The 16,573-nt window shown below is 31.1% G+C and overlaps 1 protein-coding gene across 3 annotated transcripts in view; it reads left to right on the top strand.

Annotated features, from left to right (window-relative positions):
- Positions 1-16,573, top strand: part of LOC140441436 (regucalcin-like) — a 211,802-nt gene that overhangs the window by 40,448 nt on the left and 154,781 nt on the right. For 2 of the 3 annotated variants that reach the window (XM_072532165.1, XM_072532166.1), the window contains exons 4-5: positions 3,018-3,287; positions 12,521-12,627. The exons of the other annotated variant lie outside the window; for it this stretch is intronic. In XM_072532165.1, the coding sequence (XP_072388266.1) occupies positions 3,018-3,287; positions 12,521-12,627 (377 nt within the window). The remainder of the gene's footprint in view (positions 1-3,017; positions 3,288-12,520; positions 12,628-16,573) is intronic. 3 annotated transcript variants of the gene reach the window in all.

Genomic DNA, 16,573 nt, shown 5'->3' on the forward strand with positions numbered 1-16,573 from the left:
ATGAAAAAATAATACGTTTAGAAATCCACATAAATAATGAGAAGATTTTATACAGTAACGTTTGTATATCTAGTAGTTATTAAAAATTTTAGCCACAATTTTTAATCAAATGTGATATCTTTATGAAGTTCTGACTAAAAGATAGCCTGATCATCAATAATACAACGATCGAAAGAGTAACAACATATAAATATTTAGGAACGTGGCTAACCGAAGATGGAGATCAAACAAAAGAACTCAGATCTAGAATAGAAATGGCAAGAAACACGTTCATAAAATTGAAGAACTTACTTTGCAATCGTAACCTTAATCTAGAGATCCGCACAAGAATGCTACGTTGTTACGTTTTTTTCTACGTTACTATACGGCATGGAAGCGTGGACAATAAAATAGTCTGAAATAAAAAAAAATAAACTCCTTTGAGATGAGGTGCTACAGGAGAATCCACAGAATATCGGGGACTGAAAAAGTAACTAATATAGAGGTGTTACAAAGAATGAAAGAATGTGAAGTCATAAAAACTGTTAAAATTAGAAAGATTCAATATCTGGGACATATAATGAGGGACGAGAAGTACGTATTACTTAGGTTAATTATGCAAGGGAAGATACAAGAAAAGAGAAACCCAGGACGACGCAAAATATCCTGGCTAAGAAATTTCAGAGAGTGGTTCGGTTGCAGCTCATTAGAATTATTCAGAAGCGCGGCCAATAAAATTAAAATAGCGATGATGATTTTCAACCTTCGATAGGAGAAGGAACCTGAAGAAAAAGAAGACTAAAAGATATCTTTTGCGTACTTCTTCTTCTTTGTGTGCCGTGTTTGTTTTCAAGCGTTGGCCATCGTCGTATTAACAAGCTGATGAAGTTTCTCAGTCGGCAGCTACATGAAACAATTCCTCAACTGTTTGACCTGTCCATTGTCTAATGTTACGCAGCCAGAACAATTATTGTTTTCTTCTGACCGATAATTTTCTCTCGATTTGGCCCTGAATGACCAACCGGAGAAAGTGATATTTAGGTTCTCTCATTATATGACCAAAGTTTGGACTATTCTCATTTTAATGATTTTGATCCTCGCTCTTTGTGCATGGTTTCTAGCACACGTTTGTTAGATATGTGTGCTGTCCATGGAATACTGAGCATGCAACGGTAACATACATTTCAAACGCTTCTGATTTATTAAGCTTTTCTAGTTATTGGACCAGTATCCATTTTGTTTTTTTTTTTACCTTGATTGTTAAGTTTTTTCAGTGCATTCATTGTTTACAGGGATCAACAGGGTTTAAAGGTCTTCTATACTCTGACACTATGGCGGAATCATCTGCGTATCTAATGGTATTAATAATTTCACCCCCGATTTTAATACCTTTGCGATGTTCTTACGTACTAGAACCGCTAAATTAATAAAAAGAACTTAGAGGACTTTAAGAAAAGGACTTTAAGAAAAAATCGTTTTTTTAAATAAAATAAGTATTACTGAGATTACACCCAATTTGACAGTTTACTTACTTGACCACAATCTTGTAGAAAATAGCCATATTTTAAGTGACATTCTGAGGAGTGTTGTAGTACTTTCAGATTAAAATTTTAATCTTTCTGTGCTTACATAGTTAATTATAGATGATGTATCTCTGACCTTCTTTTAACTCATTAATGTTGTTATATTTTTTTGACTGAATTCTTTTTTCACTATTTGTACCGGAGCCTGCTACATTCTATTGATAAGTTTGCTACAGATTTTCCTTTATTTAGTAAGATGAGATCTGCTTTTTTAATATTTTTCTTGTTGCCTGTTTATTTCATAACTATTGTTGTATCTTTCTATTGTACTCTGTGCTTAGAATCAAATTAACATAGTAGAGGAGAGATCAAAGAATTACGTATATAAAATACCTTATGAATGCAACAATTTATAGATACCTTCAGACCACTAAGTATTAGGATAAATAATCATGAATTACACATTTAAAACAGAGGCTTTCTCAAAGAACATATCTCAGATATCCAAACATGCCTGGGACAATGCGCACCAACTACAATGAAAAGATGCGTTAATAGTAATAAAAGACACAGATAAAGGTGAATATCAAAGAAGCAGCCCTGATTTTAATTAGTGAAAAAAAAAGTGTAGTAAACTTAGCAATAGATTATAGCAATCTCTGGTAACCAATACTGAAAGAAGAGGTGAGCAATAAACAATATACCAAAATTAATGAATTATTAGAACGAGAACAAATAATCTACAATTAACTACATACGCCCAGAAAGGTCATTAAACATTATAGAATCAGAAAAATGCTCATGCATTAATATTTCCCAGTGTGATATTAAGTACATCTTCTGGAAGTATTAAAAAATAAAGCACTATAAGCTACATTTTATGAAAACCTGGTTAAAAGTAACGTTCAACTTCCAGAAAACATAACCCACCTGCTGTCTCTGAATCAGAAATTAATATACGAATTCATATATAATCACCTATATGTATCCGGATATATAATATAAATTTGTTACAATCAAATTTCAATTTACAAATAGAACATAAATTTTTAAAAAATTTTAAACAAATGAACTAGTTTTTATACAAAACACTAAAACAAAATACTATCGTCATCGTGATCATCATCATCATAATCATCATCACAGAAAGATCACAATTTGATATTAATCCGAGTGTAATTATCCTTACCAACAATTGTGGTTTAATTTCATATAAAATAATATTTAACTCAAACGTGCCACAAGATAACATTTTTAGAATACCTTAGACTTCTGCTAGAACTGATTTATTTTGGGATGATATAGCTTCTATCCAATTATTTAAAAAGGTTATTTGCATATACATATAACCCTAAACTAGATTAAATCTTTCAAATATTTACACATCTTTAAGATGAGTAGAACCGTACCGAAATATTTAAACTCATCTACTACAGGACTGTTCTTAAATTGTAACCTTTATATATTTTCCAGTCTGTTAATTTTTAAAATAATTAAAAATCTATTGTCTTTCAGGAACAATCGGACCTGAGGTAAATTTGGTTGTCACCCCCGACCAAGGCCTCTTTTACACCATTACCAGAGAAAATTTAAATGACCCTAAAATAGCAGTGCAACCCGTGACTAATAGTAACGGTCTAGCATGGAACAAGGCAAACAACAAATTATACTATATTGATACGCCTACACTAAAAGTGGTGTCATTTGACTATGATGACGCAAAAGGCACAATTTCTTCTACGAACCAGACTGTTTTTGATCTTAGGTCAACTAATAATGTTACAGGTAAGTTAAATTATTTACACTTAAAATTTTTTAAATAGTTTGAAGAAAAAATAATTTATTTTTACTTTTAGTGAAATTTATAATATCCAGCTTATAGCGCTAACAAATACGCTAACTCACGCAAATAATAGCTTATATAAAAATAACAATAACTTCCTATGAATTCACTATATACCAACAACTTGTGAGGGTGATCAAAACATAAAAAAAAAGAAAAGTAACAGAAACAGATCAAATAAACATAGAACTTCTAGGTTATGGAGGTGTCTTCCTACATTTAAAATGCTGCTACCGAGTTATCAGTCTACTGAATTTAACTATAATATCCGTGGCGTTATGGCAAAAGTTGATATGTCCAAATTACTATTTGTTGGCAAATGATAAAAATAACTTGTCCTCTTAATATTAAATCGTTGCACTCGAATATATGAACCAAATGGTATTAGACAAAAATATATGGACAGCATTGTATAAAGTTTATGCTTTCAAATAAAATGTATTACAAAGGAGAGAGGAAATCGGAGGGGGAAAAACATCTTTTTTTTAATGAAAAAACAACTTGTCCTGTTAATATAAAATCGTTGCACTCGAATATGTGAACCAAATTGTATTAGACAAAAATTTATGGACAGCATTGTATAAAGTTTATACTTTCAAATAAAATTTATTACATAAGAGAAGGGAAATCAGAGGGGGAAAACATATTATTTTTTGTCATCTTTTTTTTTAATTTGAAAAAACAACTTGTCCTGTTAATATAAAGTCGTTGTTCTCGAATATGTGAACCAAATGTTATAAAACAAAAATATATGGACGGCATTATGTAAATTTTATACTTTCAAATACAATTTAAAACATAAGAGGGGGTAAATCAGAGCAGGAAACATATCAACTTTTGCTATCTTTTTTTTTAATTTTGTTAGGACATATCAAAATGAAGAGATTGGAAACAATTATAAAATTATTTTCAAACCTAAAAAAAAACAAATATTAAATATTGCATTGGTACATATGTAGTAAGTAAATAGTATAAAAGATAAAACTTATAATTAGTATTAATATTTACAAATTATTTATTATTACTATCATCAGAAGAATAGCAATTCTCCGTTTCGGCGGCTTGATTAGACGTTCGAACTTTACTTTGGTAAAACTGGTGATAATCTTCACGCATCAGCGGTAACAAACTTAACAAATCGGCATTCTTCTTAGGGTTAATTGGCAATGAATTGTCGTAATATCTTAGTAGATTTAAATTGTTAACATTTTCTGGCCTTCCTCTTTTACCTCTTCTTAAATCCAAGGTCTTGAATTATTCATTTTCATCTAGAATAATTTTATTTTAAGAACTTCAAATGGTTCTTCATATCTAATCCATATTATTTTTAACCAATTGATTTTAATCCCTCCATTACTTGTAGTTTTTTAATTAAAATGTCATTTAAAAACTTGGAAAATGAAAAAAAATCGGTTTGTGTTAATTCATGAACTCGAAACGACTTCCATCAGGTAGGTATATAAATTACTATGCAAATCATACCATCCGTCAAAAATATAATACCGTACTAAGTATGAAAAACAGGATAATGTACATTGTTGGTGACAACTTTTTACAAAAAAAAATCTGGACATATTATACAAAATTTTTCGTAACAACGGATATTCTATGTAAATTAAAAAAAAAAAACTGATTTACAGCAGTAATTTCTGTGATCCCGTCCATGATTTTAACAACAAATCAATCAAATATAAAAAACTCCCCTTTATTAATAGCCTACATCACACTGTCATATCCATAATCAAATATTATATTCCTAATATTAGTATAGCTAAATATAATACCATGAAAAGCAAACAACTATTTTTAAAAATCAAAGACTCGGTACCAACCTTATACAAAAGTAATGTTGTTTATGAAATACCGTATCTAGGATGTCAAAAAAGCTACATTGGCCAAACATCACAATGGCTAAAACAACTATAACAAAGCTCACATTTTGGCACAGACTGATAACTTCAAAAGTAGATTATTTCTTGAGATGTATCACATTAAGAAAAATAAACACACTTTAAATTATAAAACGGACACTGGACAGTTAAATAACATATATTGTAATATATTGAATAAAATTTATAAATATTTAAAATAGCTAACATTCACCTTAATAACAACTAACCTTAATAATTCATCAAAGAAATATCATTATTCTAACGTTTTTTTATTGTTTTTTTTTATTTTTACATTTGAAGTAATTTTAATTTTTTGTATCGTATTGCTGTAACGAACGTGCTTAAGACAATTCAATCTTGACATTCAATATTTTACATACTTCAATGTCAGTTTTTATTTGTGAAATCTTTTAATTTCTGTAAGTGTTTTTTATCAAATAAATAGCGAAATATTGAGTAGTTTCTTAGAAAAAACAAAGATTTTTATTAGAGACCACTTTACCTGATCCATTATATATATATATATATATATATATATATATATATATATATATATATATATATATACTATATATATATAATATATATATATATATATACTATATATATATATAATATATATATATATATATATATATATATATATATATATATAATCTGCTCATCTATTCATTCTTTTATAGTACATCCTATCTTATTGAACGTTAAAACCCACTACAGTGGTTCATAACTTTTCTAATACTCCTATTTCGACCATTGCCACTAAAGCTGTAGCAAAAGGTTTCAATTACTCTGTTACCCCAAGTCACATTCCAACTGAGACAATCATCTGTCAAACTTAAGAAACCATCTCCAGTTTACCTTTCGAAGATGCTGAAGTAACTAGACAAGACATCGCTAGAGTTTTGAGAAACTCAAAGCCTCCTACTTCGAACATAAGTCAATCCGAGAAAAAAGCCCCAAAATAACTTCAGTCAAATCTTAATCTGGTCATTCTTTCCGCCAATATAGCCAGTGCCACCGTCATCCTAAACACGTCATATTGTTTTAATAATCTCATTAATACTCCAAACTACAGACTAATTCGTAATAATTCAACAACCTATTTGGAGAAAACAACAAAAGCCATTATCAATAAAACCTCTCTTCGAGTTGACATAAAATAATCTCTAATCCCTCGTGAAAAGTCTTCACGAATAACTCGAATATATGGATTACCCAAAATTCACAAACTCGATATTCCTCTCCGTCCCATTGTCAGTGCATATAACTGCCCTACACAACCATTGGCCAAAACTCTACAACCTTTTGTCGAAAATGCTTTAAGAATACACTATCTCACCGTCAGACATTCAAGTAAGTTTCAATATCGTTTCACTCTTTACAAAAGTTCCTATAGACGAAACTCTTAAAATTCTGAAAACTAAATACAGTATCCAGCAAGACTACTTATCTCTCAATAAACATTGTAAGTCCAACACTTATTTTATCTCACAAAATAAATTTTACAGACAAATAAATGGTGCCCTAATGGGCTCTATCCACATCAATGCTCAAACCCACATGTTGGCCATCATTTCTAAAAAGGTCTTTTTCAATTTATTACTTTCATTGCTCAAAATTTTAATGTTATCAAAATCCATGATATGATCCTTGTCAACATGCTCTGCCAAAGCGCATGATGGTTTCTTTATTCTACAATCACTCTTGTGGAAAATAATACGACTTATTAGATTTCTCCCAGTTTCATCAAAACATACAGATTCAAACTGAGTAGAACTAATGCTGTATACTACATACATTTGATTTTTCTAATTTATCTATAGGATATTTAGTTTTTGAATACAAAGATGAAGAAATAGTTTTAATGTTTTTTGTTTCTATAATTATAATATTGTCAATAAAATTTAGTATTTGTAATAAGTTAGGTGTTAATGATGATATATAAGTCCGTGAATGGTAGTAGATGTTTTGATAGAAACAATGTTCTGAGATTTCGCAAAAAATGGTTATTCATAATAACATTATTAGAAAAAAGCATTGCATGTAGCATTTGTAGGGGATAAGAGTTCTCAATTAAAATAGTTTTTAACAATTTAAGATCTTCCTGTAAGTAATCTGGATGAGAAATCCTTAAATCATGTTCTTTTAACCCTGTTATAAGGTTAATTTTCATCCTGTTTGGATGATGTGAGTAATAGCTTATAAATATATTGCTACATATAGGTTTTCAACACCATCTGGTTTTCAACACATTATCTGTAGTTTTTAGTCTCCTTTCAAGGAATGGTAAAGAATCCTGCACCTCTTCCTCAACTGTGATTGTATATGTTGATTAGTATTGTTGAAAATGTTAATAGTTTTATGAATTTTGTCTCAAGAAAGTGCCAAAACTAAATCATCCACACACCTTTTAATAAAAGGTATAAAAAAAGTGCAATTGTTGAACACAATCATTAACCCTTTCTTTACCAGACCTGATCAGCGACGCAGTGCCACCGTTTCCAGGGTTTTTGAAGTGACAGCAGTACCAGCGACGTATATATACGGTTGCTCATTAAATGCAAACAAAAAATAAATGAATTCGAAAGTAGTCTTTAGAATTGTTCCTGGGTATGGTAAATGCTAAAAGCAATGATGTGCGCAGAGATCCACGTCAAATTCCCGACACATGTACCTTGATTCGCGCTGTTTCTTTGCTTGAGTCTTTGTTGTTGAGCAAACAGTGCATCTACGAACTTTGTTGTTGGGGACAATATCAGGAAAATGTCTACCTATAAGACGAAAAAAGTTTCGCACAGTCACTACAGTTGTATGTTTTGGTAAATGATACCTAAAAATAACATCTCATTGTAACAAGATAACTTCAAGATTAGATCCACATACCTGTCTAGAAGCTGACGAATAAGATTCAAGTGAAACTGGGCCAATGGTGTTTTCTCTGGTTGTTGTGTAAGGTATATTGCATGTGCATTTAGAATAGAAAGGTCCAATATGTGAAAGAAGAGCTGTTTATACCATTTGACGGTTTTTCTGACGCTTTCTGTGGAACTTAGTAACATGTCAGTTCTGTCCACTGCTCCCATATTCATATTGTAATCTATTACACAAGCTGGTTTTTTTAATGAATTGGTTTGTCTTTCTGTTTTTTTCTAGCCAATTTTACCATTTTGTCTTGGTGCATGGGAGTAAGCATAGTGACCTCTCTTCGATCCTTTCATTTTAGTGCCAACATATTGCAACTCGACATTGAGGAAGTTGCACTTTTTTGTAGTTTTTCTGCTAAATTAGGCAAGTGTTTTCTGTTGACCCTGACCATTCCACAAGAGTTAGTTTTATGGTCAAATAGGTAACTTGACACTCTAGAAGACGTGTAACAGTTATCAGTAAAGAGCGAGTGACCTTTGTCCAAGTAGGGTTTCATAAGAGTGGCAATCACAGATTCTGAGAGGCCGATATCCTCCTAATGATTTATTTTGGTGTTTTTACATACAAAAATGATAAAGTCTAACACATAACTAGTTTCACAGAAGAAACAATTTTATTCCAAATTGATGGCGTTTTGTTCTTATAAACTGTTTAAACTGCAGCCGTCCTTTGAATAGAACCAAACTTTCGTCGATTACCAGATTTTGGAATGGCGTAAAATTATTAGCAAATGAGTTTTTTAACTGCAAAAAAACGCCTCGCACTTTGTAATAAGAATCCGCTTGAGGATGATCAGCATTTTCAGCGAAGTGTAACATTCTCAGTATAGACTGAAAGCGATTCCGGGACATTACACTAGAAAATATGGGTGTATATAACAAATCGTTTGTTGACCAATTTTCTGTAAGTTTGGCTTTTTTATGGCGTGCTGCGAGCAATAGCACAGCGATAAACGTAAAAAATTCATTTTCTGTAAGTGGCGACCAAGCAATCTTTTTATTTTTGCAAACTTCCGCTGCAGCAAAATTATTTGTTTCGTGTGTAATTAAATTAACGGTACCTGGATTTAGAAAGGAAAGAAAATAATCTATTTCCCTGGCAGGATTCTCAATATTGTCTAAATGGACACCTGAATTTGTGTCATCAAACTCGTACACGACAGGAACAAATTATTGCTGTTTATCCCACTGTAAATATACTAAAATCATCCGCTAAAGCTCTTTTGCTTTTATTTCTCGATGTATTTGCAACCACAACTTCGGCTTCGTCCTTATCAGCACCTTAATTTTCAGAAATAGCTTCATCATCCCCATAAATAATATTAACAATCTCCTCCTCTTCTGAATCATCGCTATCTGGTACATAATCGCTTTCACTTTCTACAAAAGGCTCTTTATCGGAGTCCAAGCATGCCAGTATATGATTATATTGTTTTTTCGTTAGTCCACACAAACCACCTGTATCGCATGAGCGCCTTCTTTTTCTCGAATCAAACATTTTCTTGAAATTTCAACAGCAGAATACTGCGTAGTCCGTGCTAACGTGATATTTGCGGTACAAGACGCATGCTAAAAATAGACCAAAAACCCGACCATACCCGGCAATTACCGAAACGCCGTGTATCAGAAGCTGCCGTATCAATACGGCAGTGGGTTCATCACGATGCTTGTTCGAACGTAACAATACGGGATTGGGGCTGATGGCACTGTAACAATGCCGGATAGATGTGGCAATGGGGCTGGCAGAGGTGCAAAAAAAATTTGATTCCGTATACAAACGGCATGGTATTAAAAACGTCTTCACTCGAGAACGTATATATACGTCACTGGGAACAGTGGCACTTTTACCCAAACCGTATATACACGTCGCTGGTAAAGAAAGGGTTTCGATCAAAGAAAAATACCAAAGAATATGCGTCTGTGATATATTTAAACAAACTGTAAGATGTACTTATATCAACTCGTCGATGCAAAAAGGAAAAGGAAATACTTTTTCGGTATTTTAACATATACGAGGAGATTTCAATATATACCAAGGAATTTAAAATGCTACAATTTTAAAACGTAATAAGTCAATAGTAATATGTTGTAAAATCTCATTCTAATGCTTTTTAACACTGCTTATGATTAAAGCTAAAGGTAAATTGGTGAATAGAGATGGTACATCAAAACTAACTAAGTTTTGTGATAATCGAAAATTATTGATAAAAGAACTAAAGTCAAATGAATCTTGAATGTATATATTGTTGTTTAAATTATAAGCATTAATTAAGATGATTAAAATGTAAGTGAGGAACTGTGCTATTGGTTTATTAGGCGGGCTTAAAGATGAAACTATTTGCCTTTTAGACAAAGTTGGTTTATGTATTTTAGGTAGTGCATTAAAACGTGAAACAATAGAATTATGTATTTTGAGCTCTCTTGTTTTTTTATTCCGTTTAGAAATATTTTATTTCTTACTGTACATTCACATGTCACGTAAATAATATTCAGGAAAATACAAAGATATTTTTGTTTTTCTTTTCAATTACGTATACCAACTCTTTTTAAAGTATATACGAAAATGTATACCTTCTCACGTATCCCGTCACTCCAGTCTAAACTTAATATTTTTATCTCTTATTTTATTGTAAGGTGATGCCATATTTGTTTGAAAAACTTTGAGGAAGATGAAATTGAAATCATGAGAACGTTGCTTGTAGATTGTATATTTAGGTATAACGAAAACTTTAAATTGCCACCGTAAGACTTCACGAAAAAACAGCCAGTCGACAGCAAAATACATTGCTGTTTCATGTAATTTAATTCCTTATATTTAAAAAAAAGTTTTTAACTAGGAGTAAATTTTATATTGAAATTATTGTGTAGAGTGCTGTGGAGTTATAATTAAAAGAAATGAGAAACATAAGTCTTGATGACCATCATTATGAGGTTCTGAGAAAAAGTTATTGTCCTGGACTAATTGTATACGAATTTTTACGCTATGCAGTTAAAATACATTTTTGTATCACAGTTTTATAAATTATTAGAACGAATACTTTGTAATAGGATATAAAGTGGTAGTAACCTCATATCGAAATATTCCCGAGAAACCATGCAAAGTAGTATATTTTGATTAATAAATTATATCCCTCGGGTTAGTGACATATATAAGAAGTAAGTTAGGCATATTCAACCTAGAGACAGTTTAAAAAAATACAATGCTTCATTATACAATGGTTGTAGATAAGATGTTAAAGCGCATGATATGTTTAATCTCTTAGCAGCGGCGTAACAAATAAATATAAGTGTTTAACTTAAATAAAATGAAACAATATAATAGTTGACTTCCTACATTCGGCCGTCCTGCTTCGAATCCTACTCGGATTCTGACTGGTTCTCCATTTATGGATTCATATACTCTGGACACGTTGATGTGCTCTGGTCCTAAATATATTTTCATTAACTTGAGTTCTCGGGTTTTTTTCGTAAATCATACCTTAGCTTCGGTTTACTCTCATCAAATTGTTTAATTACCTTTTGTTCTATTATTTCCTTTATCATTAGATCTCTCTTTTTGATCTTCCTCCCGAACAGTGCTTCAAACGGCCTAGAGTCAATGGTCAAGTCGGAAGTCGGACCTTCAAGTCGTCCCTTTAGTAGATGTTCCGACTCGTACCACTAGTTGTCCAACTAATTAAACCAGCCCACTCACGGTCCGATTTCAGATCCAACTGCAGAAGTTGGACCACTAGTCGGACTAAAAGTCGGAACGTGATTGGCATGTTTAAGATGAGTTGTAACCCAATAAACTTTGGAAGTCGCTGACGTAAAGAATCTACTACGACATAAGTATTTAAGGTGTTTACATAAAAACTTTGAATCAAAACAAACAAGTAATATACAGAATAAAATATGTCACGTAGTGATATCCGTGCACAGATGTATTAAACAATTAAAATTTTCTATTCTTAACAGGAAGTGAGATATAATTATTATGAAATATAATTAAAACCTAGCTTACTTGGAGAATGGACAGAGATCTGTAGTATCGGAATGTACAAACTGCAGTAGATAAAGAAAGACTTTTGTAGGTGAACTCAAGATTCTGTAGTGGATAAGCCGACTAAGAAAAATAATTTAAACTCGTTTGTTTTTTAACATTGCCTGTAATACAACTATTTAAAGATTTTTTTTTTCAGGTCACTTCAAGGTTATTATTATTTATTTTTAAACGATCAATCTTATTTTTATTATTTTTGACTGCTGTAATAAACCAAAAAGTTACGTTTGTGCTAATAAGTTAGTTTTTCTTTAAATAAGTAAATTCAATATTAAAAAAATAGTTTAGATGAATGAAATCTATGTTCTTTGCAGGTTTACCTGATGGAATGACAATCGATACGGAAGACAATCTTTACATTGCCTTATTTGGAGGAGGTTCAGTAATTAAAGTTAATCCGGCAACTGGAAAACTATTAAAGGTAAATCCAAAAGTATATCAGACATCTTTTTATTTTTTTTTTCTTTTATTAATTGAACAGTCCGCTTAATGACCCAGCGAGATGCCGGACATAATCCATAATAAGGAAGTCGAATTCTCATAGATTCGAGTCTAACACCAGTCAGATAAATTTTTAAACTTATTATTTAATCCAGACATTCGATGGACGAGTATAACGGTAAACATAAGTTCTCACGGCTTAGTAAAGCTATTCATTGATACCTAAAGAAGGTACAAAGAAGGTAATACCGTCGCGTCGGTAAGTCTTGTTAGAGGATGCTCCCTATTTCTAAAATATTTTTTCTGGGTCTTCGCTCGATAATGTTTGTAGTGCAGATGTTACTGTCCTTTTTGGTGACATGTTTCGTTAAATTCTACTTTAGGGTAAATATTCTTTCCACGGAATCTTGTATTCTGGTTCTTCTTGGGATTTCTGCATTTCGAATCCGATTTCTTAGAGATGCGCCCAATATTGACCCTTTAGTTTTACATATATTGTGAGGTTCTTAACTACTTTTTGTCAAGGTTAGGGTTTCCGCATAGTATGTGAGCAAAAGCAGAAGACTATGAACCAAAAGGCAGTCCATGATGGTCTCATTTTCTGGTAGAGTCACATGTTTGATTATTTCTACTAATAAGTATTTCATGTCCCAGATATTAAAAGTAGTAATATTAATAATCCTTATTTTGGGGAAGATTAAATGCGAATGAAGATTATTATATAACTAAAAGACATGTTAAATAATAGCATAGGGAAATAAGCTTTTTTTCGTATCACTCATCCAGTCAGGCAAACGACAATTGTTTGAAGTAGTATGGACCTCTATAACAAGAACCTATATTTTTCCTGTAGTCGAATTTCTGGACTTGCATAATTATTTATTAAAAAATTAAGGTCAAAAAACGGTAAATTTACGCTTTTTTTTCTACCAACAAAAAGTGAAACATTTTAAACAAATTTGAGAGTAACAAACTTATAAGTCTTATAAAAACCTTTAAAATAACGTTTTTTAAATGTTGATATCCTTATTTGCTGCTTAGAAAATTGCAAAATAAGTCAAAAATTTCGGTTTTTTATAAATGTTAATAACTGTTTTAAAAATAAACCTATATAGTACCTAAATAGTACCTACCTATAATGTTTATATTACATATAATGTCTTGTGGTCTTTAAAGTATAATCAAAATTTCAAATTGAACGGTCGAATAGTTTAAAAGTTATTTAATTGGTTTATTAAAAATAAAATTTTTTTGCCACAAAAGTCAGAAAATTATGTAGTTGTAGTAATTATTTTCTAGATACAAGTGTTCTACACTAAGAAACATGATGTTTTCTAGAATTTCAGATAAGTCTGCCCAACAAACCTGTCATCAATAAGCCATACCATTCCCATTCCCCTATATGAAATCCATCCCCACACATTGGCGCTAAAATGACCAGCTGCTCGATATCTATCAACATATAGAGGATTAAATCTATTATTTACTGGTGTACACCCTCATTTTGCACTTTTCAGAAGACTGAAAAAAATTTTTATCTATAAATATTACTTACCTTGTCCCAAAAATCATGATTTTGTAGCTGATGATTTAAAGCAAATGTTAGTATTGATTGCTTCTGTTGTGATGTAAGAGCTGTTTTTTTTTGCTGCAGTTCGGTACCTAACACGCGATGCTTTAATTCTGCATCAAGTTGTTGTCTTTCTTCCCGGAAACTGTGAAATAATTCTTGCAGTTTTTGCACCTTTTTTTATATTTTTGGTCTTCCAGGAGCTTGCGTTCTTTTGAGAGTTTCTTGTTCTCTCCATCTTTTATTAATATTAAAAACTGTTGTTTTACTTATGTTAAAATGGTTTGCTACGGCAGATAGTGACCAACCGTCTTCTAATTTCGTTACAGTTCTTGCTTTTAGTTCTTTGCTAGCATGTGGAGCCATTTTTTGAGGTTAAACAGAATAAGTTATCTGACAAATTTTAAGATTTGGCAGTGACAATGACAGTATGTGAATAATAAGTATTGATCCTTTAAAATACACTGGTCAATTTTCTACAAAATACCAACTGTACTATTTAAATAATTAAATTGTTAAATAAACTATTTAATTTGTTTAAACAATTTTTTTACCTGGGGTTTCAGGAATGATATGTAGCCGATACATGGTAGTAGCCATGAATTATTTCAGTAAATGGCCAGAGGTATATGCTCTTGCAGATCAAGTGGCCTCGACAGTCGCTGAAGTACTGATTAATAATTTGTTCTGTCGTTTTGAAGTTCCAAGAGAAATATACTCCAATCAACGTCGAAATTTTACATCGAATCTGTTCGAGAAAATCTGTCAGATGCTGGGTGTGGTGATAACCAGAACCACACCTTTGTGACCTCAGTCAGATGCAACAAAAGTTTTATTTGGAAAAGAGTTGCGGCTTCCTGCTAATCTACTTTTTGGAACCTCCTGAACCCCGTAAAGCATATTTAAAACAGCTACATCCAAAACTTATGTGAAAAAATTGACGATGTTCGTGTGAAGGTTTGAGAACATTTGAGAATGGATAGCCCTAGGATGAAAGATAGATATGAAAGACGAGATACTTCTACCGGGTTCAAGGAAGGAGATGATAATATATATATATATATATATATATATATATATATATATATATATATATATATATATATATATATATATATGTATATATATATATATATTTATAAATATATATCGATTTATAGTATCAGCAATCGGTCTGTAGGAAATGAAACTCTATTTGTTCTGTCTCAATATTTCGTCACGATTTTGTGACTTTAAAAAAAAAACAGTAGAAATTTTAAAACAGTACGGTTGAAAATAATTACATATATATATATATATATATATATATATATATATATATATATATATATATATATATATATATAATATGTATATATAATATTTTTTTTGTCGTCTTCTCTATTCGGATTGCCCAATATTCTCCTATATCTCCTAATTCTCGTCATTCTTCTCTGTTGTTTTTAAGACGTTTCCACATTGGCCCTGCAGTTCTTTTAATATCGTCGCTCCATCGCATTTGCGGTCTTCCTTGTGGTCACTTCATATGGCCGCCAATTCCTGATTTCTTTGTTCCATGATTTGCTGGCAACGTAAGGAAGTAAACATTAAATATTGGGTTTGCAGCAATAAAAAATGAAACGTGTACTCTTGTAATTTTTTATTTCAAGCTTTCGGATATTGGTTATGTCCTTCATCAGGGAACAACTTAATGAAGTTGTATCATCAATGATGTTATATAATGTTGATAAAATTTATCACAGTCTGTCATCTTTGTTCAATATAAAAAATATATTTCTATGTTTAAAATTCAAAAATGACTTTACATCCACAACACATAATTATTCTAAACACATTCATGACATTATAATTAATGAACAAAGATGACAGACTGTGTTAAATTTTATCAACATTACATAACATCATTGATGATACAACCTCATTAAGTTTCTCCCTGATGAAGGACATAACCAATGTCCGAAAACTTGGAATAAAAATTTACAAGAGTACACGTTTCATTTTTTATTGCTGCAAACCCAATATTTAATGTTTACTTATATATATATATATATATATATATATATATATATATATATATATATATATATATATATATATATATATATTATTACGTAACATTAATAACATTATTTTTTGGGAACACTGAACTTGTTTGTCTTAATCGGAAAATTTTTTAGCGTATCTGCTTTACTGCTCGGGCGTTACACCTCATTTCGCAATAAACTAAATGTATATCAGCGTATTCCTCATTACTAAAAACCATTTTTGTTGAATTTAAATTATTGTGTTTAAATGCCACAAAGTAAACATTGAAAGAGAAACTTCAGGAACTGACAAGAATTTGACAATAAAAACG

Source organism: Diabrotica undecimpunctata, chromosome 5 (assembly GCF_040954645.1).
Source record: "Diabrotica undecimpunctata isolate CICGRU chromosome 5, icDiaUnde3, whole genome shotgun sequence".
Classification (NCBI taxonomy): Eukaryota; Metazoa; Arthropoda; class Insecta; order Coleoptera; family Chrysomelidae; genus Diabrotica; species Diabrotica undecimpunctata.